The sequence below is a fragment of the Dreissena polymorpha genome, chromosome 1, assembly GCF_020536995.1.
Source record: "Dreissena polymorpha isolate Duluth1 chromosome 1, UMN_Dpol_1.0, whole genome shotgun sequence".
Lineage (NCBI taxonomy): Eukaryota > Metazoa > Mollusca > Bivalvia > Myida > Dreissenidae > Dreissena > Dreissena polymorpha.
In genome coordinates, this window is record NC_068355.1 from 65480269 (window position 1) to 65504685 (window position 24417).

The 24417-nt window shown below is 35.3% G+C and overlaps 3 protein-coding genes across 8 annotated transcripts in view; 1 reads left to right on the top strand and 2 right to left on the bottom strand.

The window, feature by feature from the left end:
- The window catches only part of LOC127832755 (dynein regulatory complex protein 10-like), a 218541-nt gene that overhangs the window by 53183 nt on the left and 140941 nt on the right, over nt 1–24417 (bottom strand). The gene's annotated exons all lie outside the window — the stretch shown is intronic.
- Nucleotides 1220–16077, top strand: LOC127878924 (glutathione hydrolase 1 proenzyme-like). Its single transcript, XM_052425520.1, has 10 exons — nt 1220–1338; nt 3314–3414; nt 3754–3946; nt 4690–4853; nt 10443–10592; nt 11053–11207; nt 12400–12590; nt 12862–13102; nt 13303–13416; nt 15062–16077. Exons 1-10 carry the CDS (start codon nt 1220–1222, stop codon nt 15206–15208), a joined length of 1575 nt encoding a protein of 524 aa, XP_052281480.1. The 3' UTR covers nt 15209–16077.
- On the bottom strand, nt 6013–10162 carry LOC127832818 (L-xylulose reductase-like). 6 transcript variants are annotated; one of them, XM_052358348.1, is made up of 3 exons: nt 10044–10162; nt 8334–8395; nt 6013–8046 (listed from the first exon to the last, which is right to left on the bottom strand). In XM_052358348.1, exon 3 carries the CDS (start codon nt 7730–7732, stop codon nt 6980–6982), a length of 753 nt encoding a protein of 250 aa, XP_052214308.1. In that variant the 5' UTR covers nt 7733–8046; nt 8334–8395; nt 10044–10162; the 3' UTR covers nt 6013–6979. The 6 variants fall into 6 exon arrangements, with proteins under 6 accessions (XP_052214308.1, XP_052214312.1, XP_052214309.1 ...); XM_052358352.1 differs by lacking the exon at nt 10044–10162 and adding an exon at nt 9870–9892; XM_052358349.1 differs by lacking the exon at nt 10044–10162 and adding an exon at nt 9801–9817.

Below are 24417 nucleotides of genomic sequence, written 5' to 3' on the forward strand. Positions count from 1 at the left end.
TGTAACTTACGATTAATGCACTGGAAGGTCATAAAGGGCCCTCTGTTTTTTACATACGTTTAAACGAGTACTCACATATGCTTGAACGTAATGTTATTCAATCCGAAGTTAGTAAAAAATTCAATCCGAAGTTATTTAAAAAGAATAACGAAATGATTTAATATCCATCAACTGCTTTAGTGAAATAGCACCCTTATTAACCCATTATTCACTGAACTGGGTCGAACTATCACATTAGATTTTAGTATTTTGTCCATCGATCGATTAAATACATATGTCCTACACATACGGTCTGTTCGAATTCAATTCTATTACATTCTTTGATTGACATTAGTGTATCCACATTAAATGGGTTGATTTTCTTGTTATTTACACGCTCCCTTTCGTTACATTTACATGCAACATTATCCAGGAACATATCCAAGTCTCGAGCCTGGGTCATTGTGGCAATCCTCTTCTTTGCAGTCATAGTAAGTCTCGGACTCGGTCTGGGCTTCGGGTTACGGAAATCCGAATCCACAACAGAATTAGGCGACGGAACCACAACAGCTACCCCATTGTCAAATTCACCGCTATATTCACCACCTTCTCCGTCACCAGAGGGAAAATATCGCTTTGCAGCGGTAGCAGCCGACAATGCAGAATGTTCAAAAATCGGAAAGTAAGTTATGTATGATATTAGTTTTGCCTCATTTGCGCATATTGCTAAACGTGAGATTTTGTTGCAAGGTAGCATTTTGTTTGTTCAAACTCAAATTTTATAAAGAGAACCTTTGCAAACTCTACCTGTGATTGAGAGCTCATCTATTCATAATTAGTATGCGTAAGCTTGATGCTCTGGTTATTGTGTGTAATATCTTTCTTTCTCTAATCAGCCGAAGAACCGGACTTTTGCGCCATTCGGATTTAGATAATCAAGATTTAGATCGGCGTCTACTTCTTTTAATTTACATTTAAAACATCACACATGTCTTAGGAGTCATACAATACGACTGCACAAACTGGTGCCGTAAACAGTGTTATAGTTTGTACCTATAAAGGTTAATATTACATGAACTTCTGTTAGTATTAAAACTATTCGATGGGAACCTTAAAAAAATCAGAATAGCTGAAAAAAAATGTACTATAAATGCAGAAGAAAGGCGAGCCTTTTGGCCGGTCTTGTTTTAAATATAAATACAATACACATGTGAATATATTTATTTTCTGCAGTCACATAATGGCTGTACAAGGAGGAAGTGATGTCGATGCGGCGATAGGGGCCATCTTGTGCGTTGGGGTTCACAACATGAGGAGTTGTGGGATTGGAGGCGGCCATTTTCTCACCTTCTATAATAGGTATGTCTTGTACTCTTATGGCTAACCAACCTCCGCGCAGAGATTTGACGGGAGCCATCATAGCTGGATCAAATCCCTGCCTTCATAATCAACCACGTGTTGATAGCCTAGCCTTGTGGTTCAATAATTGTACCGTTATTTTTGCTTTTTTCGGCGTAAGCTGTATTAAGCCAGCTTTTCACCCTGACTTGACCTTTGTAAGTGTCCAATAATATTCAAATAAAATTTCCCGCGGCTAGGTACGAATGAATACACTTCATTTATTCCATTGGCTGATTTGAGTATAACACCAGAACATTGGAAACATATCCGCGTCTTTGTAACACTGTTTTACTGCATGAAACAATTTTATCTCTGATGAAAAGGCTCAATAGATAGAACAGTTTTACAATCAATTTTCGACATCAATACAGTTTGTGCGTTCACCTTTTATTTTAAGAGAATTACCAGCGCAAAAGCGTTTCTACTAAAGGCTATATTCTCATATTTAGTACTTACTTGCATTGCATTTCAACCCGCGAGGTTTCGGGTCAATTCTCGGCCAGTGTGTGAAAGTCAGAGTTTATATACAGTTCATCACCGGAGTTCGCAGAAGGGGTTGCGATCTTTTCATTGAAGGAAAAAAATGGAATCTATGCTATTTTTGTTTAATGGAGTAAATAGTTCGTTTAGTCGCTTTGTCGATATATCAATATTTTAGGCACAGCTGTTGCCTTGGTCGTATACAGTTGGCGTAAACAAGCCGTCGTTTTAGCAGAGAATTGTTACCTAACTTTAATGCATCGCATTCCAATCCGCAAGGTATCAAGGTCAGTTTGCGGTCAGTTGCAGAAATCTTTATATAAACGCCGTCTCGTAAACTTTGTGCACTTGAAGTCTGTTTTGATCAGAAAGATACTAAATAAAGATATTCGGTGATATTATTGTGGTATGTTAATCATCGATTTTTAATATGTTTTCAACATTTGCATGATATGGACCAATTTTGATAAAATTAATTAGAAATATTTATCCATTTAGACCAGTTTATTAAGCATGAGCACAATAATTCACTATACTATAATTATGCAGTTAAATAAGATTCGAGTATTGCCGGCTGAACTATATGCACTCGTTTATTTTGATGTTTCTTGTGTTTTTATATTCTGTAAATATAGATATCTGAGTAATAATATCACATAAAGCAAAATAAGCCACGAAATCTGGCGCAACACCCCGTAATTGATTTGCTTGTGATGTAGCTAAGAACTGCGCAGAAAAAAGGCATCCGCTACTTTTTATCTCATAGAGATAACTTTTGATCGTTCATAAACATCGACCACAATCAACGCCGTATATCTTTTTTAAAGATATTTCTTGTTTAAATTTAGGTAATTAACTTTTTGTTATGAACCTTAACTTATACACTATTTTCAAAATGTGAAAGAAAATGATACTACTTTTCATAGTAAAATACTAACACCAATAAAATAAAATGCTACCAAATTTGGTACGATTTTTCTTGTGATGGCAGATTGTATGTGAGAGCAAGGAACGACAACTCTGCTAGGAGATTGATGGCAAACGAATCATGTTTGCACTCATTCACGAATAGTTTTATCCATATTCAGAATTAAGTAATCGTGTCATGCAGAATGGATTTTCCATCAGCGATTGCTTTAAACGATTGGTTTGATCTAATAAACGACTGTTTGAACTGAGCCTTACAAATTTCGCCTTTAATGCTTCAAATAGAACATGAGGCTTTTATTGCTGCTTTGTGGAGCCGATTAACACAAACAATAACATTAAGACAAACTCATCAACACGAATGATTATATATGCCATTTCTCAACTTCATCAATGCTTACTTATAAAGCTTAAATTTAATTTAATTATGGTACAATGGCGTAACATTTTATTAAACCATGTGTTGCATGTATATTATAATACAAATACCATTGTAATATTGTCGTACATGTGATGCACTTGCTAGAACCTCTGGCAAGACATACGCGGTGGTATCTCGGGAGCAGGCACCTTCCATGGCAACAGAGGACATGTTCACTTCCGGGAAGAACGCCTCCTCTACTGCAGGCAAGAAGGAGTACATAATATAACTTGCATTTTATACACACATTCACCATTTAAAATGGAATGTTGAGACCATTAAAATAGAACGTTGAGAGGTTTCCGTTGCATCGATTGATGGAAGTCAAAGTCAACTGTTACGTATTGAATTAACACATTGTTTAAAGAAAAAGGTTTTGTTATGATTTGTGAAGATCGAGGTCTTGATCATTCCCATACATTTCTGATACAATATATACATATAATATTTTAATATTTCATATCATTAAAATATCAACAAAAAAACGTTCGTTTCGTTTATAATTTGCCCTCCAGTCTGATCTTTACATTTGTATTTACGTTCAGGTGGGAAAGCTATCGCCATACCCGGTGAAGTTCGCGGTCTATATGAGGCATGGAAACTTGGTGGTCGGTTACCATGGAAACAATTATTTCAACCAGCAATAAAGCTTTGCATGCACGGATTCAATGTCAGCAAAGCGCTCAGTGAAAGTATGGCAGGACAAGAAGTACAGTTCAAGAATTTCACTTTATTCGTGTAAGTGAAATCATTTTTATAATTTTGGAAGTACTTCTACACTAATTAAAGCAACGAAAATACACACCAACACATCAGCCGTTGAAACTGAATGGGGCAATTGTGTCTCAAACGTGTTTAATAACTTACATCTTTAATATATCATTGTTTGAATCTTTTTATTTTTAATGTTATTTTGTATAAAGTATCCTGTATTATACAGGCATTTAGTCACTTGCCTTTAACAAAGGAACAGCGGATGTTAACATAATTTTGTTCATGGATATGTGTCTAAAGTATTATTAGATATAGCTTATTTGGTGTTAAGTAGCTATTGATGATTTTCGCATGTCCATATTCGCTCTAGTCTGCCTGACAGTGTGTACTTAAGTCTTTAAGTTGTAAACAAAGTACTACCTTAATGCAGATGCCATAAAAGCAGGTCAGACATTTTTGTTGAGTGTATTGTAAACATTAAGCTAACATCCGATGTTCAATACGCATTCAGAAAGAAACAACACCAATATATAAGGTATTGAAGCATGACAATAAAGTCATAGGAAAGTCACTAATTTTCAGTTGGAGAACAATAAGCGGGGTAATTATTACGCAATTATTTTAGTTATAGCCTCTTACATGTTATGCACACAATACATAAGAGTTTTTCATTTTTATATTATTTTAATACTTACTATGATATATATATATATATATATATATATATATATATATATATATATATATATATATATATATATTTCTAGACAGCTGATAACAAACAACCAAACTGGTAAAACGTACAAAGAAGGCGAAACGATGAAGCTTCCAAAATTAGCGCAAACATTACAGGTGATCGCAGACGAAGGTCCGGAAGCATTTTATAACGGCAGTTTAGCAGACGACATTGTTGCAGACATTCAGGAAGCGGGTAAGCGTTAACTGTGCATGCATGCCACTGATAGCATTTAGCAGTCACATTGCTCGTCCTTACATCCGTTCTTCTTGTCGTCCTTTCGTCTGTCAGTCTGTTACACACCTTATGCGAAAAATAACTCCGAAAGTATTGAATAGATTCACTTTCAACATCATAATTATAGCGGTCATTCGGGGCGAACACAATAAGTATTCAACTTAAGACAATTTTCTTGTGTCTGTAAGTATTAAACATGTTTTTTTTTAAAACGTGAACACTAATAGAAGATATTGTGAGTTAATGCTAATTACACAAACAACAATTATCTTATATTTTTTGACTATGTGCCCTTTATTTGCTTCGTTTATTTTGTTTCTTGTGTGGAGCACACTTCTGCGAGTATTTACAGCAAATTAATCTTCATATAATTAAATATGACTTAAATAGCAAATGCCGAAAACAAATACTACTACTCTCGCTTCGGAATTCTTTTGCAATTCGTTGTTTTTGTCCTGTGCGAATCTTATATTGATACGAATTGGACGGAATATAATAAAAAATTATATATTGATACAAGATATGTGACCGGTAAACGGACATTGACTGTTTCTGTATAATGTTTGAAGTTAGTGCCGTTTGCTTATTAATTTATACGTAACCATTATTTCATGCTATAATTATGTCGTGAAGTAATTAAAATAACATAGTTCATAAATTATTCAATATAAACATAATTCATGTCCATTGTTAATTTCCTCATGCGCTCAATTATTGTATTACAACTGAAGTTATTAAGATGAAACTCCATATATCTACATATAAAATTTAGGATAAGTACATCATGCACATAGTGAAACTCCATAGGGTAAGTACATCATGCACATAGTGCAGGATTTATAAATCTCTCTCTAGTGTGTTTGTGAAGTATACCATTGTTTCTTTTCCTAAGCAGAGACCAATAGCATTGTGTAATTTTAATGTATCTATAGATCTTAACTCGATAACATGTCACAAAGAAAACACGGCAAAGATGTGCGGGTACCACGAACACTTTCTTTTAAATGAATTGACACATGAATATTTGTTTATTTCAATCAAGTAATAAACAGAGTCTGTTTTTCCCAGTGCGTAGGCCAATATCAAACTTTTGGGGGAAAAAACAATAACACTTCGGTGGCATTTTATACTATATTGACCTCTCTTATTGACAAAACGAAAACGCTTTGAATCGAAAACATTAACATTCAATGTATTTTTTTTTTTGGAGCATATTTTAACAATGACAATTGCATTTTAACTTTTCTACTGGCAACCAGTATTACAAATATTTTGATAAGAGGATAACTTGTCTCTATATTGATATTACTTACAAAAAATGGACTCTGTGACTGATTCCACACATTCATGTTGCAATCCGGTAACATAAAGTTTTGGAGTTAAATATTAATCAAAATTCATGTTTTCCCCCGAACGCAAAACAACTTTGGAAATCTGTCTTGTTGTAATATATAATGACCATTTGTAACGGCAGATAAGTTTTTCACAAGGCCACCCTTTGTCGCATTATGTCTATTGCGGACAAAGTACTTAGTTCGAATTAAGGTTTGAAATCCGAAATGAAACTTTATAACAATCGTAATACTTATAAATAGACTACCCATTTTGTCCTCGTGAGACAGTGCGTTCCAGTTACATACAAACATTCTTATTTTTACTACATGTATTTTATGAATAGACCATTTAATCAATAATTTAAGTGGGTACACACATTTGCTCAAATGCTTAAAAGATGTTTATCAAATACATGTCATATTGGGTGTATTTGAAACACGTTATCAATTTAATGAGGCTAAAACAGTCTTATCAGTACCGCGGGTGGAGATAACCAGTCCACGGCCTGTCAAGGATTGACAGTGACTTTTCATTTGATTGCGTTAAAACAATTTAATATTGTTTTATAATAAACATGCGTACATGGATTCAGTACATGAAAATAAAGACAAATCGTCAGACAACTAATCTACACTCTAGAAATATCTAAAAATTTAAACATAATGAACAATCAGCACTCAGTCATCGAACACACGTTATTGCATTACATCCTGAAGTCTGTGTGTCGTAATCTTAATAACTGTGGCATATTACACGGAAATGTTTGAAAGCAGTCCGCCTTCGATCGGATTAATGGTTCCGGTGACCATACTTGAGTAGTCGCTAAGCAGGTACAATATTGGCTGCACCACTTCTTCCACCTCCGCAAACCTCCCCAATGGCGTGTGGTCCTTGAGTTTGGCCCCTTTCTCCGGCGGATGACTCCAGAACTCCTTGCCCATGTCAGTCAGCGCCACAGTGGGGTTGACGGAATTTACTCGTATTTTATTTGGCCCTAACTCCAAGGCAAACTGCTTGGTCATCATATCAAGCGCAGCCTTCGATAGATTGTAGGCCATGCACTCTCGCATTGGTTTTATTCCGTTGATACTTGAAACATTCACAATCGATCCACCATTTCCTGCTTCAACCATTTTCTTCCCGATCACCTGCGTAACGTTTATCTGGGCCATAAGGTTGACTGAAAGTGTTTTATCAATGATATCCTTCGGAGCGTCCAGTGATGGAACCCATGCATATGAAACCCCAGCGTTGTTCACAAGTCCGTTCATCGGTGGAAGCTGCTCAAGAGCGGCTCTGGTGGCGCCCCAATCGACCAGGTTCACATGCACCGAAATAACGCGATCTCCATATTCTTCAATGAGAGCATCGAGCAGCTCTTTGTTACTACCAAGTGCATATACTGTCCCTCCATATTTCACAAGAGCTCGAGTTAGTCCGAGACCGATACCACGAGTTGCTCCTGTTACCAAAACCGACTTGCCCGAAAAGTCAAAAGACATGGTCAATGTATAGACCTGTTGCCAACAGTGTCCCGATGAGTTAACTGATATGTAATCGACAAAATTTCTACATGTCACCCTACGATAATTTTCGACGTAAGTGATATGATGTACGAGTGCGATTATTGTCCATAGGCTGTATCATTTATTGAATGTAAATGGTCTGTTTGAGCGGTGATATCCCATAGTTAATGTAACACTGGCAGCTCCAAAATGTGGGGCAGAATCCCAACAAAGGCACTGACAGTTACAAGTTTATTAAGTGGATATATAATAAATATTAGAGCGTCGAAACTGATCTGTAACTGACCGTCCTGAAAATATATAAATTATCAATACGCATATTTTTTAATAATAAGGTTACAAGTTATAGGTGGTTACCATGGTAACCATACTCAATAATTATACATACACATCAAACTAATATTCATCTTTAAAACATAATGGTATGCTGTGTGGTGGTTCCAATCAACATATTAACATACAAATGGCATATTAACATATTAATTATCTTAAAACATAGGTATCCTGAAAACAACACAGTGGCAATAACAATAGTGTTTATACATCGTTACTTTGACAAACTGCACATATTACTTACGGAGTATAAGCTACTCTCGACCTGGTCTCTCTCAGTCTTGGGGGAAGTTAGCACTGTGACTGCTGTAATATTAATATTTCGAGGTGAAAGTGATGTGCAACAACCAATGTAAAAGTTATTGATAGCTCAAGAGTGTTATCAAAAAGGAGAGAAGAAAATAGAAGCGAGTTGGGCCATAAATGCAGGAATTACACAGGGACAGATACTTTTAAACAAAGATGACCATACCTGTCACAAAGATGTTATAAAACATGCAAGATTCCCATTGATATTTGAACCTTCAATCTCAAAACGTAAAACCAAGTATTATAAACCGGAACTTCTGCGTGTCTAACTAGTCACAACCGATACACCACCTTACATACAAGAAGTTGGTTACACAACACTAATTTTATAGACCTGTTACATTCTCCCCCTCTCCGAAAATCAAGTCGTCACGACTTGAACCTATGCTCACAAATATTAAGCACAGAAACATCACCGATACCAAACTGGTAAGACAGGTACCCGAATTATGTCACTGCCTGTATATACCGCATGCGGAAGTATACTGGTTCTGCAAAGTAATCTGGTTAGGCATACATCTATTTAACAGTATTAACAACTTATTACTTAAAGTTATCATGTACTAAACTACTTCAAATCTTCCAACTATTCACCAGTTCAACTGTAGTCTCCTTGAGCCAAGATAAAACCAACTCAGAAAGAATCAATCCATGAAACAACATAAATCACCAACCATAAACAATCTCAAGGGTGGGATGGGGATTGTTGGTCAACAGTAAGAAGAGATATGGGCTGTCCACATACAATACTAGTGCAAGGTGAACATTAAATGTTACAGTTAAATATATTTACATATTTCATGCATGTTAATCACCATAAACCCAGTTAAAATGTGTACTAAAACTGTTGTTGTTGTTTTTTCTACCACACAAAAAATAATTCTCTCACATTTACTGTACAACAATTGTAATTATATACACAGGTGGAAGTAACGTACCCAGGATAGTATTTTTTATATATTTTTTTAGGAGCCCAATATTTTCAAATAAATATATAAAATCATGTTTAATGAGGAAAAAATTGACAAAGAGCCATGAAAAAAATACCCACCCTCTGATATTGGAATCATAACAAAGTCATCAACTAGAATTTATCATAGACCTGTCTTCGCGGGCCGCAAAAATGTCAAAAGTAGCTTTAATCACAAGCATACATTGATCCTACTATGGGCAATCGGACAACCTTTCAAAAAAAGTTCACTTCAAAAAAATCTGTCCAGCCGTTAACTCACAGTCAGTCGATAACCAAGCAATATTTCCAGTCCGTATGTTAACCCGAATAAATCTTCGACAGACTTTCAAACAATAGTTTTGAGTTTTTGCCCCTTTATCGATAGCTCGCGTCCTATTCCTTTGAAACAACGAAGCGTGTCAAATAATGCATGCATATGTAACCACTAACCCCTAAAAACTAATTCCAAAATGTTATATTTTCTTTGCAACAACTGTTTAAACTCTAAATTTGATTTACTTGAAAACGAAAGTAGCCATCGCTCTTGAACCCGGCTTAGCGGTGAATTACACTGACAGAGCCAGGCACATAAATATCCAATCAACAACAACAACGATGTTTTAATAAATGTAAATAAATGAAAAATACTTATCATTCTGATTGTATTGGAATTGAAAACAAAGATGACCATACCTGTCACAAAGATGTTATAAAACATGCAAGATTCCCATTGATATTTGAACCTTCAATCTCAAAACGTAAAACCAAGTATTATAAACCGGAACTTCTGCGTGTCTAACTAGTCACAACCGATACACCACCTTACATACGAGAAATTGGTTACACAACACTAATTTTATAGACCTGTTACATTAACATGCCAACAACTAAAGAAATGCAGAAACAAAGAAAGTTAGAAAAGCAAATAATCTATACTAAGATATGATTTTAATGTTGTCATTATAAAAACTCACAATCGGATACACTCTTAAATCAGATTAATATGATAATTATCTTTATCCAACGACAAAACTCTACCTGTATGAACCCGTATTATAATACTATAATAATTACCTGTACGCGTCATTGTAGGTGGTATAATCACAAAACAGGACTTGGCCAATTACACGTCATTGGTTGGGGATGCGCTAAACTTCACTCTTCATGGAAACTACACAGCGTATTCTCCGCCTTTGCCTTCCAGTGGAGCCGTCTATCTTTTTATATTGAACATTCTGAATGGTAAGTACATGTTGTGTTTTTCCTTTTTGTAAAGGTATTGCATTGAGCATTGGCTTTTATGACAATTCGGGTAGACAATTGGTGTCCTTTTTTATACGGACAATGCAGCTTTAAATAGATTTAAATATAGTTTTATTTTTGTTGAAATCATTTTAATTATGGGTTTAGTTATATATTCCTATACACATTTTTAACTCCAATGAATTACCCGTTGTTTGGCGTTCAAATCCCGGTTGTAATGATATTTGGTGTTGTGTTTTGTACGTGCTCTCCTGTATTGTACAGATCAAAGGTCCCTTACATAAAAAAGCACACTAGCTGATCAAAACATATATTTTGTCCTGCTAATCTTAAAGAATCGTCATCATATATATTAACGAGCAAGAAGAACACATGAATGCAAGTACGTCATCAATTTGAAAACGGTCGTCAGGTTATGATTGTGCTATTTTTACGACAGATTTCAAGTTTAATCCGGACACCGTATCCAATGTTGTCAGCGCAACCACCACTTGGCATCGAGTAACTGAGGCATTTAAGCATGCATATTCTCTGCGCACACAGCTTGGTGATAACAACGTTGGCTCGGAGGCATTTAGGACGTATGTTGCAAAAGTAACGTATATTAGATTACTATTTATATTCATGCGGTGATGACTTTGTGAATGTCGGTATAACACTGCATTCATGCAGATTATACAAACCCTGTGGGTATTGTACGAAATACAAATGTATGTAATTACATATCCGTATTTATTCGAGTGTATTCGATTTTATGAGCAAATTTTAAAACGCATAAAAGATGGTTGAATACAAACGATAATATATTTTCCGAAAAAAGAGGTACTAGAAAATCAATGTAATTATATTTGAATATAATTACAAATAATTTTCGCTTTAACGGTAGAACATGTGTTCATGAACGGACACGATGCTGTACATATTTGTCTATACAAATAGAACTCAAACAAACCACTTAAATATATTTAAATAACATACAGCAAAATATGTTTGTGTTGTTAACACATTGATCGTGATGTTGGCCCTTATATATGGCCAATATAATATATGATGCATTCAGTATATCTTTTTAATTACACCTAAATCGTGGTGCACAATGGAGACGAACGATGTATTTTTTTATCTGACATGGATACCTCATTCAGTTAGTAATTGACACCTTTGTTATAAAATAACATGGCCATGGACCCATTAGAGTTATAGACATAATTCCGTTGTTCAGTAAAAGACAGGACTTAAGTCCCGTTCGCCAGTTTTATCAATTCGTTGTAGTGTTTTCCGTAGGTCTATGCTTGCCTCCTAGCGTTATGTATCCGAGTATAATTTTACCACACCAGTGTAGTTCGTAAAAAATGTTAGGTTTATACTTTGTATATGTCCATTGTCCAAAGAAATTATGTCTTTTTTCAAATATATATGTATAGTTATTTTTTTCATCTTATAATTCTAATCAGATTCACAACACATTCACGCATTACATGCTTGTGGCGTTTGGTTTATTTGGCCACAATAAATTTTGACCTAAATTGCAATTACCAAATCGTCATTCGGCCTCATTCACATCTGATACATCATATAAATTCCACCTTTTTATTTACATTACTGAACTTTCGTTTCGTTAGTTTTATCGTAATTTGATAGTATATACATATGACGATTGGTTGACTATTGCATACAACGACAGGTATATATTTCGTTTTGTTTCTTCTGTATTACAGTCAACTTGAAGACTTGATAAGAGTCTATTATAATTATAAATTATAAATTACTCCTGTTGGATTTGCAGCTAGTAAAAAACATGACTGACCCTTCATTCGGTTACGCCCGAAGAAAGCAGATCGATGATTCGAGAACGTTCGGCTCGGACTACTACCATCCGATATTTGATAGCCCCTGGAATGATCACGGCACCGCCCATCTATCCGTTCTTGGACCGGACGGAGACGCCGTGTCCATTACCAGCACTGTAAACCTGTTGTAAGTTAAAACACCTTAATTACTTTAATCATCGGGGGTTTACATTGGCTTTCCAATAAAACCAAAAATTTACTGAATAGGTATCCAACAGACACAAAACTCGGTCTTTTAAAACTTTGTGTGTATGTGCAATTTTACAAAGTGATATGCTCACGTTGATTTTGTGTCTTAGTGTATCGAAGTACCATCTGCAGTTTTGATTTATAAAGCTGCAAGCAAAACTACTTTGTGTTATGTGCAATCAAAATATTTTCAATCGTGCATTTCTCAGCTTTGGTTCCAAAGTGATTGGCAGTCGTACGGGAATCATATTCAACAACGAAATGGACGATTTCTCAACGCCAGGGACTGTGAACTATTTTGGAGTGCCGGCGTCTAAGGCAAATTTCATCGCTCCTTGGAAGCGTCCATTGTCCTCCATGTGTCCAAGCATTGTCGTTGACGGCGAAGGTAATGCTCGGCTGGTAATCGGCGCTTCCGGTGGTACCCGAATTACAACTACAACGGCATTGGTAAGTGTGGAATTATCTATGTCAAATACGAGACTTTTAAATAAACGGTATTAAACTTGACTGCATGACTATTTATCATATTATTTTCCTTGTTAATCAATTACCGAGCGTTTGTTAAAGATATTACATGCAACGCATGCACAAATATTTAATAGATTTTCACATGTTGTTTTCACTCGCATGTTATTTTTCATACGAAGGCGACCATAGAGGCATTACAGTGGAACTGGGGAATAAAACAGGCTATAGACTACCCGCGTATTCATCATCAACTGTTTCCACAAGAACTGTCAGTACAGAGAGGTTTTCCACAGGTATGCACTTGTTTCAATATTCAAATCTTAAAATAATACAATGCATTTTTATGTTGCATTTTATTCCGTTCGAAAATGGCGATGTTTAGTGTTTTGTTCGATGATTAGTGTTTTGTTTGAGCGTTAATGTTGTGTGTTGTTAATTAGAGCTGCAACGATTCGATCCGATGCATCGAAAAGCGGTTCGAAATGCGTCAATTCGATTACGATACCAAACCCACCAAATTCGATTCGATTCTTTAACATATAGACATATATATACATAGGTACGTAAAGCTCGCTGCTTTCTGACTATTTGATACGGGAAGGTGTAGGTTTTATCTTTACTTGTAATTACGACGTGCGCGATTGGCTGCTTATTACTTTAGCCATCCAATCAATAAGCGCGTTATGGTCTACTTTCGGAAAAAGCGTCAATATGGCTGAACAAGTTGTGGCCGACAAATTGAAATTATCAGATGCGCCTAAGAAGCTTAAATCAAAAGTGTGGCAGTATTTTGGGTTCGGGATGGTAGCCCTCCCGATAAAGCAAAGTGTAAACTGTGCTTCACGGATGCAAGCATAACGTTGATTTAGAAAGACTAAGAGGTAGCACAAGTGCAATTACTCAAGTCGAGTTTATTAGAGAATGTTCTTTGTCCTACAGGTAAAAGGTGATGATGTCACGGCTAAATGGTAAACATGCTTGTAGCGGGTTTGGATATAAGTATAAAAGTTATAGTACTATCACTCCACTGATTCCAGATGTTCTTATGATTATTTATTTAATTTTATATTATTGTGTATTCAACATAACATATTCTAGTCATACGTTTTTATATTAAAATTGAGTCCTAATTTGCTATTCTTTTTTATGTGTTTTTTTTAATATTGACATATTTGGAAAGACAATTAGCAGTTTCTTGCAAAATATTTCTTACAAATGTTAATTTAACATACTTTCAACAGTTTTTAAAACACTGTTGAACCAACCAAACTATCTCAAATAAACACACAATTTGACAAATGCCAAAGATATCTAGGTATGCGACACTTTTGAACAGAAATGTTTACTTTGAGGCAGAAGAGTGAATATATGATAAAACTAGGTTAGAAGATGAATCGAATCGAAAAAATCGGTATCGGAGTGTCTGAAATCGAAATCGAATCGACTTGTTGGTGAATCGTTGCAGCTCTTTTTTTATAATACTTACTATCACTTTGAGTATTAGACCGCTCGTATTCATTTAACCTTTGAGTGCTTGTTTTGTAGATGGTCTGGGGTTTTGAAATCGAAAATGGACACTTCTGGAATAAATGAGGCACATTAAATGTGTCTTGCAAGAAAGAAACTAAAATAAAATTCGTTTTAATGAACCTCTGCTTTAAATTTTAAGTACTCTTACTATTTATTTTGTTGATAATATTTACTTGAGATACATTACATGAACCCGTTACTGGAATTGAAACATTGTCAACAGTTGTGTGTGTACATAATTGGGTAACGATATTGAAATAGTTACCAATCGCAGCCGAAACGCTTTCCAAATATGGCGTTATCGCCAATCTCAATAGGTCCGTTCTGCCCTAATTGTTTATGCCCACAGTGTTTGGAATAAAGCAATTAGAATATTATATATATTTAATTGTATGCATTTCATTTCAGGTGGTAATAGACGGTCTGAAAGCACTTGGTCACAATGTCTCGGTGGTATCTAGCGCAAGTAGCACGTGTCAAGGTATCTTACGAAAGGAGAACTTTGTCATGGCTAATTCCGATTATAGGAAATACGGTGAACCCGATGGATATTAATCTGCTTTACAGCATTATCATCAGCATAGGCAAACTATCTTTGTGACATTCACCTTTATTAAAAAATCACGTGCCACACGAGTATTGTAATAATTGTTAATTTTCGGAATGAATCCCAGCGAGCTTGGGGTGTTAAGCCACCAGCAATAACTTGATTGAACAAAGTACATAAAGCGTTTTCATCAGTAAGTGCCAACAATAGGTGAATATTTAATGTCGGTTTATTCACAATAATGCAAGATTTGTTTTAGTGCATACAATGGAACCTTGATATGTTTTCTTCTATCCCGAATCGAGTGCAACACATAATATGAAACAAATCTCCACGCAGAGTTTTTGCTCAAAGCATTCACATACCCTCTCTGCAATAACAAGAAACACATTTGTTCATTAATTGTTAAATGCATTAAGTGTTTACCTTTTAAAGATGTACCATTCCTGGATACTTGGAAATATGCTTTTGAAAGTTCATATAAGTAAATAGAAGACAAATAGCAGTTGGTGATACAACTGTTTGTTTCAGTTTTGTTTAATATTAATTGATTTAAAAAACTTCATAAAGAGATGTGGAAACAACACAGGGGCTGGAACGGTGTTAGGATAGTGTGAAAAGGTGTATTTTGACCGAAAATGCCAAAAACCAAATTTTAATATAATACTACTAACAAGGGTTTCAACTAAAAAACTTTTTTTTCTGACAGCCATCAAACAGAGTCAAGTTGCATTGTCATAAAATAATTCAGATTTACAACTTTGTCATGTAGACGAAGCTAGGACATTGCTCTATCAATAAACAATAACAACTTTTAGCACAAGGCATTGACAATCCCATTTTGAAGAACTTAAACACTCAAAAATTGTCATTCTTATTTACTAGGTCGAGAAGGCGAAACACGGCGAACACCGACATTCACGAACTAAACACGTGTCTTGAACGCATGTGCACACACTGTTCCACCTTGCACAATGAGAAAAAAAACACATACCAATGAAAATAAGTTGATTCCTACCTGTCGAAAGTTTCAGATTAACGTATATCTTACATAAATAGTGATGACTTGAAATTGTGTTTATCAATTCAGCCATTAAGGTCACGTAAATCTGTTTGTAACACCTCGTTTCATTGGCTACTGTACTGGACATACTAAAAACAACGAATTCACTCAAAGCTTTGCAAAGTATTGCCCACTGGTTCCCTCTCTGATAATTGTCATTACGAAGATTTCGGATAACATTAAACCAGAATGAGATGTAAACAATCTGTTGTACATTTCATCTTCCGACTCGTTCATAATTTGTCAGAACATCTGTGCGTGTTGTTACATGTCAGTCAGTTGGAGTGCTGACACACACTGTTGGTCTTTACATAATGCAGCCTTAGGAGTAACATGAACTCATGAACTTCCAAACATGCCACACACCCTTCTTAGCATGAAAACAATATTTACATACATATGATTAAATCTAATAAACAAATATTACCAATTGACACTCATGTTTATATAATAATAATTCAATGTAATAAATATTGAAACTTAAATGCCAATTTAAACACCTTTAGATAATGCATGTGTGCCAAATGAACGGGTTTTGAAAAGGACATCTCAATGTTTACAAAATTAAACAGTATTAATCACCGGGCCCAGAAGCGTAAAATAATTATCTAATGGGGAGACTCGTATTAAAAGTTGCTTAGTCTTCCACTCCGAGACAAGTGATGGCCGTCAAATGTTGACATGTAAATTCGTTATCGTAAAAAATCTTGATGTATCGATCGGTTGCTTGTTTCGCATATTAATAAATGGTAAAAAGGTAAAATTTCGGTTTATTTATCGATTTCATGTACATGCGTGGAAAGGACCGCAGATTCGTTCTAGACACATGTTTACGGCGCGAATATATGTGTTCGCAGTGTTTCCAATTCTCGTCCGAGTAAACAAGAGACAATTTTTAGCGTTAATGTCCTTCAAAATATGATTTTCAATAACGTGTGCTTAAAGTTATTATTGTTTTTGGTTAGCGCTATGTCTAAGCTACGTCTAAATGTCAAACTTGTTAATTTGTATTATTTTATGGCAATGCAAATGGACTTTGATTGATGGCTGTTTGAAAATAGTTTTTTTTAGTTGAAGCCCTTGATATTATCATTTTATATATAAATTTGTTTTTGAATAAAAGGTGTAAACACACTTTATAATACTATCCAAACACCGTTTTAGCTCCCTATGGTATCGAACAAATCGACTATATCAGTTGAGGTTGCATTATACTAAATACTCGGGTCATTAAAGGCTTTACTCGCTTAATTAATAAACATATTGTTATCAAATTAACGTTTCAAAGTCTAGATTGATCTGGTTTTATCCTTTGGAGAACTAATTATTCACTGGAATATAATAAAGTAAGATACCATAGTAGAACTTTGCACTGAGGATAATTGCATTCCACTAGAAAACGGACGGGAAAAGGTGCAAAAACAGTCGATTTTTATTTGTGTCAAATTATTGTTTAGGTTGTGCATGGTAGGTGTTTCGTATTGCTTAATGCAATTTTCACTTGCATGCCTTTTAATTATAAGTATGGTTATGTGGGTCTCTCTATGTAAAATGTAAATATAGTAAGACCTTGATGAGAACACGTCAACATTACACTTTGTTGAAGGATTGCTTTTGCATTCTCTTGATATTTATATGTCATACTATGTAAAATATGTTGTCATACTATGTTTAAACTCAAAATCATATTTTCATTACATATGATTATAGTCATTTTTACACAATTTATATTTCAGGTAAGTTAACATTAAAAGATATGCATGAATTTGTTATTGTATAAAGTTTACCATTGTTTCTTTTTATATTATATAAAACGATGTAATTGGTTTTACATTGAATATCACGAATGTGTAATAATAAACAGTTTTACATAAACGTTAATGTCATAATGATATTATTTTCAAATGGTCTGAATACCTTTGAAATATAGCCGGAATATACATGCGTACGCCTATAGATGATCATTTAATTTTAATAACAATCACGACAAAGACCCTGATAAAAGGTTGCAAGATACATACAAATTGAAATACCGATAATAAAACATAATGCTTTTCATCAAACGTTTGTCTTTTGAATGCCGATGACCGTTTGTCATTCTTTACAATACAATAAAAGCACCAGTTTAAACGTGAAGAATTGGACAAGCGTGAATAAATATGTGTTATCTCCGAGAGATAGAAGATCGTCTCCAAACAGAAGGTTTTTTTTCTTAACCTATGGGCGTGTCAGTTTTGAAGGGACAAATTTACCACTATTATTTTGTGTTTGTCAGTGCTAAAAGTAGTTGGACGTTGTTGTTTTTTCTTCATCGCAGTAGGAAATAGGATTAAACGTTAATTTTTAACGTTTTATTCGCTATTCAATGTGCATTATTCTAGATTTGGGTTTAAGTGGTGGCTCTGTTTTTTTATTGTCAATATTATTATTTACAGGCGAGCTTGTGTTTTGATTGATTTGACGTTGACGTTTGAAGTAAAGCAACGTAGCTTCGTTACGATTTGGCGGTTTTGAGAATGTTTTAGCCTAAGATTGTTGAGTGCAGTAACGAGAAAATGTACAAATGAGTTTTTTGTAGAATTTTGGCGTGTTTTTATTGTGACTAAAATAATACATTAGTTCAAGACACATTATCAGGAGGTAAATGTTTCTACTATCCGTGTTTGCGGTAATACGATAATAAAAAATATGCTATTTAACATAGATAGATAGCTTTAGATCAGCCTCAATTAAATTCATCAAACTAGTTTTCTTAACTAAGTTTCAGTCTTAAAAACTGTTTTAAAAAATGTTTCTGTCTTCTATTCCAACCATCTTGTCATTAAACATTAATTTTGCCTTGGGAATGCAATGTTATAATCCTGCAACGACTCCGCATTTAAACTTCACCAATAGAGCACTGCAATCAGTCGAGTAGACGTTCAACAATAATGTGAACCATATTTACACAATTGTTATTTATGATTGATATTTATTATTTTTTTAAGACAATACATACATTCCGTTTTATTAACGAAATCGTAAAGGCAACACTTCATGAATATCACAATTTGTTATCGATAAGAGAAGTTAACAAGTCGTAATAAAATTCACGAGGTTTTCTCGCGCGATTTTTAAATGGGCCTTTTCATAGATTTTGGCATGTTTTGAAGTTTGTCATGAAATGCTTTATTTTGATAAATGTAAACATTGGATCTAAAAAGCTCCAGTAAAAAATCATTAATAAAATTAAAAAGAGGAGAAAAAAAGTAGCCCGCTGCAAGGCTCGAACCAGTGACCCCCAGAATCCTGGAGTAAAAACCAATTAGACCGCTCGGCCATCCTGCCAAGTATGAATACGAGACGTATTTTATACTTTATAGAAGCAATCTTCGTAGTTTCACAAAATTAAACGACAACAACAGAACTCTCTAAATTATTCAATCATTTCGCGTTGCAACGCTTTATAATTTTCAGGTTTTTAAATCATCAAAAAATGCATATAACGGCTGTATTAGACCATGGTAAATGTTCAGTATTACTGTTTCCTCACAAATATCATAACTAAAACGAAACTTTGCGAATCCGAAACAACTTTTTTCAATTTTGTCAATTTACCAAAACTTGAAAAGATCCCTTTAAATCGTAAAATAAAACAGGAATGTCCGTTTTAGCTGATCGGTGCTTCGACGGTCACGAAATGCTGACATTATCGTGCAACGCTCAATGGACAGAACAGGAACAAGGAGACTACTGCCTAAGCCTCGTTCTGGTAAAGCTTGGCTTCATGCTTAATAGGGACGACACTTTCTCCCTAAACGGGATTTTCTGTAAAAAGAGACTTCCTTTAAACTCCCTAAAAGCGGAAAGTGTTTCTCTGATAAGCATGCATGGATCGTATAGGCTCATCGGGGAGGACCCTTTCAGCTTTTAAAATATTTTTCTTTTGAAGGAAGCTCCTATTAGCAAAAATCCTTTTTAGATGGAAAGTTTCGCCCCTGGTTAGCCTGTGCGGACTGCATAAGCTTATCAAGGACGATACTGTACACACATGCAATACGCACAGTTATCACAGGACGAAGCTCATAAGGAAAAAAACGAACTTACGGCGCAGAAACCGACAACAAGCCCGTGTCCTTAACCCGCTACAAAAAGACGCCGCTGCTCAACGCGAACCACTTAGCAAATACTAATAGTGTCACTCCGAAAAAAAATCACTGCCATTTGTCTAATAATACTGTCGATGGTTCCGGGTTCTTGTGACATGTGACCCTTAATACTCATGGACGCTCTCCGTGTAAACTTTTAAATTCAATTATACATATCCGATATTTTAGCAGTACGTATATTTTGATTATAACACAAATGAGTGTCAAAAAATGACGTGTATCGAAACAAATAAATATCAACATTTAGTTGCGAATGTCATTTTTCGACAGTGCGGGCCTTTGTAGAAGAACAAATAAATATCAACATTTAGTTGCGAATGTCATTTTTTGACAGTGCAGCCTTTATAGACGAACGTCACATATGTGTAAGAGAGATAGATATATTTAAATCACTTAGCCAGTACGCAAGTGATGGGATTGCGGTTGTCTACTTGTGCAAATAAGCTTATTAGTGGTGTTATCAGCATAACCTTAATAGTGTGCGCCGCAATAACTTTATCAGTAACATGATAAACTTAATAAATGTGGTGTGCGAAATAAAGTTGTAGCCTAGTCACTGACCTGACACTAATAATATAGTCAGCGATACAAAATGCCAGTTAAGCTCGCAGCATTCCATGACAAAATGCGCACATAAAAATAATAAAACATACTTTATCATATTTTACATGATTCATCAGTGATGAATGGAAATCGCTAAAAAAAAACAGCATACGCGAACATTAGGAAAGTGCTATTCGTGCGTTAGCAAAATGGTTACTTCTAAAATATGTTTCAATAAGACCATCAATGTAATATACGATTTAAATGCACACATTATAGTTACAATTTATATCAATCTCAAGATTTGTAAAATGATGTCATTTTTAGCTCCACTGGCCAAAGGCCAGCGGGGCTTATGTCATGGTCCTGTGTCCGCCGTGTGTGCGTGCGTGCGTCCGTGCGTCCGTGCGTGCGTTAACTTTTTCTTAAAATATCTTCTTCTCCTAAACTACTAGTCCAATTCTGATGAAATTTCTCAGGAATGTTCCTGTGGTGAACCTCTTTCAAATTTGTTCAAATGATGCCCCTGGGGTCAAATTTGACTTTGCCCCTGGGGGTCAAAAAATTGAAAATTTGCTTATATAAGGCCTATTTTGTGCAAACTTTATAAATCTTCTTGTCAAGAACAATTGGGCCTAGGGCTACCAAACTTGGTATGTAGTGACATTTTATAGTCCTCTACCAAGTTTGTTCAAATTATGCCCCTGGGGTCAAATTTGACCCTGCCCCGGGGGGTCAAAAAATTGAAAATTTGCTCATATAAGGCCTATTTTGTGCAAACTTTATAAATCTTCTTGTCCATAACCGTATGGCGTAGGGCTACCAAATTTGGTATGTAGTGACATCTTATAGTCCTCTACCAAGTTTGTTCAAATTATGCCCCTGGGGTCAAATTTGACCCTGCCCCGGGGGGTTAAAAAATTGAAAAATTTGCTATATAAGGCCTATTTTGTGCAAACTTTAAAAATCTTCTTGTCCATAACCATTGGGCCTAGGGCTATCAAATTTGCTATGTAGTGACATCTTATAGTTTTCTACCAAGTTTGTTCAAACTATGCCCCTGGGGTCAAATTGAACCTGCCCCGGGGGGTTTACAAATTGAAAATTTGCTTTTATAAGGCCTATTTTGTGCAAACTTTAAAAATCTTCTTGTCCATAACCATTGGGCCTAGGGCTACCAAATTTTCTATGTAGTGATATCTTATAGTCCTCTACCAAGTTTGTTCAAACTATGCCTCTGGGGTCAAATTTAACCCTGCCCAGGGGGGGTTAAAAAATAGAAAATTTGCTTATATAGGGCCTACTTGGTGCAAACTTTAAAAATCTTTTTAACCATAACCATTGGGCCTAGGGCTACCAAATTTGCTATGTAGTGACATCTTATAGTCTTCTACCAAGTTTGTTCAAATTATGCCCCTGGGGTCACATTTGACCCTGCCCCGGGGGTAAAAAAATTGAACATTTGCTTATATAAGGCCTATTTTGTGAAAACTTTAAAAATCTTCTTGTCCATAACCATTGGGCCAAGGACCGCCAAATTTGGTATGTAGTGACATCGTATTGTCCTCTACCAAGTTTGTTCAAATTAAGCCCCTGGGATCAAATTTGACCATACCCCGGGGGGGGGGGGTCAAAAAATTGAAAATTTGCTTATATAAGGCCTATTTTGTGAAAACTTTAAAAATCTTCTTGTCCATTACCTTTGGGCCTAGGGCTACCAAATTTTGTATGCAGTGACATCTAATAGTCCTCTACCAAGTTTGTTCAAATTATGCCCCTGGGGTCAATTTTGACCCCGCCCTGGGGGGTCAAAAAATCGAAAATTTGCTTATATAAGTCCTATTTTGTGCAAACTTTAAAAATCTTCTAGTCCATAACTGTATGGCATAGGGCTACCAAATTTGGTATGTAATGACATCTTATAGTCCTCACCAAGTTTGTTCAAATTAAGCCCCTAAGATCAAATTTGACCGTTCCCCAGGGGTCACAAAATTGAACATATGCTTATATTGGGCCCATTTTGTGCAAACTATAAAAATCTTCTTGTCCATAACCATTGGGCCTATTTCTATCAAATTTGGTAGCTAGTGACATCTAATAGTTCTCTACTTAGTTTCTTCAAATTATGCCCCTGGGAACAAATTTGACCTTGCCCCAGGGGTCACAAAAATGAACATATGCTTAAATAAGGCCTATTTTGTGCAAACTTCAAACATCTTCTTGTTCTTAATTATAGAGCCTAGGGCTAGTAAATTTGGTATGTTGTGATATCTAATAGTTCTCTACCAAATTTGTTCAAATTATTCCCCAGGGCTCAAATTTGACCCTGTCCCGGGAGGTCACAAAACTGAACATATGACGTTTACCAGGGGAGATTACTGCGGCCGTGTGGCTGTGACCAACAACAACAACAACATCTTGTAAACATGAGATAAAACCCTGTCATTTAGTGCCATTTTAGATCAGATGGTGACTGCTTACAAAGGAATTGAAGTAAGAACATGTGTTCTGAATGTTTTTCTTATAAACTGAAAAAAGTCGGGATTTATTTAAATATGTCGAAGGTGACCATATATCCGGATAAAAAAAAATCGGATGACATGTTTATTTAATGTCTTTTTTGTAGTGTTTAAACCAGTTTAATAATATCTTATTGATTTTAAAACACAACTTCCATGAACATAATTATTTCCATAAAAGTCAATATATGATTCTGCATTGTTAACTCAAACTTTGTATCCAAGAGAAGGTGTTGGAATTAATGAAGTGCAATGTTCTTAACTGTCTATATGCTGCTTTTTAATAACTAATGATTCATTGTTCCATTTGTGAATTTTGACTCATGAATTGTGGAGATATGATTGTCAATTGCTCAACGATCTATATAAATTTCTGATCATTTTATAATTTTCTTAATATAAGTTATGAATTGATCTTAGAAGTCATATGTATTACTTAATTAAATACATTTATAAATATAAGAAATAATCTTTAGATTATCATAATATTCTCAGGCCTGTTGGTCTAAGGGATGTGTGGGTTGTTAATTATATGTATGCCCCTCTTCGAAGAAGAGGGTGTTTATTGTTTTGCACATGTCGGTCCGTCCGTCATCCGTATGTCCGTCCACCAGATGGTTTCTGGATGATAACTCAAGAACGCTTAGGCCTAGGATCATGACACTTCAAAGGTACATTGATCATGACTCGCAGAAGACCCCTGCTGATTTTAAAGTCACTAGGTCAAAGGTCAAGGTCACGGTGACCCGAAATAGTAAAATGTTTTCCAGATGATAACTCAAGAACGCTTATGCCTATGATCATGAAACTTGATAGGTACATTGATCATGACTAACAGATGAACCCTATTGATTTTCAGGTCACTAGGTCGAAGGTCAAGGTCACGGTGACCGGAAATAGTAAAATGGTTTCCGTATGATAACTCAAGAACGTTTTATGCCTAG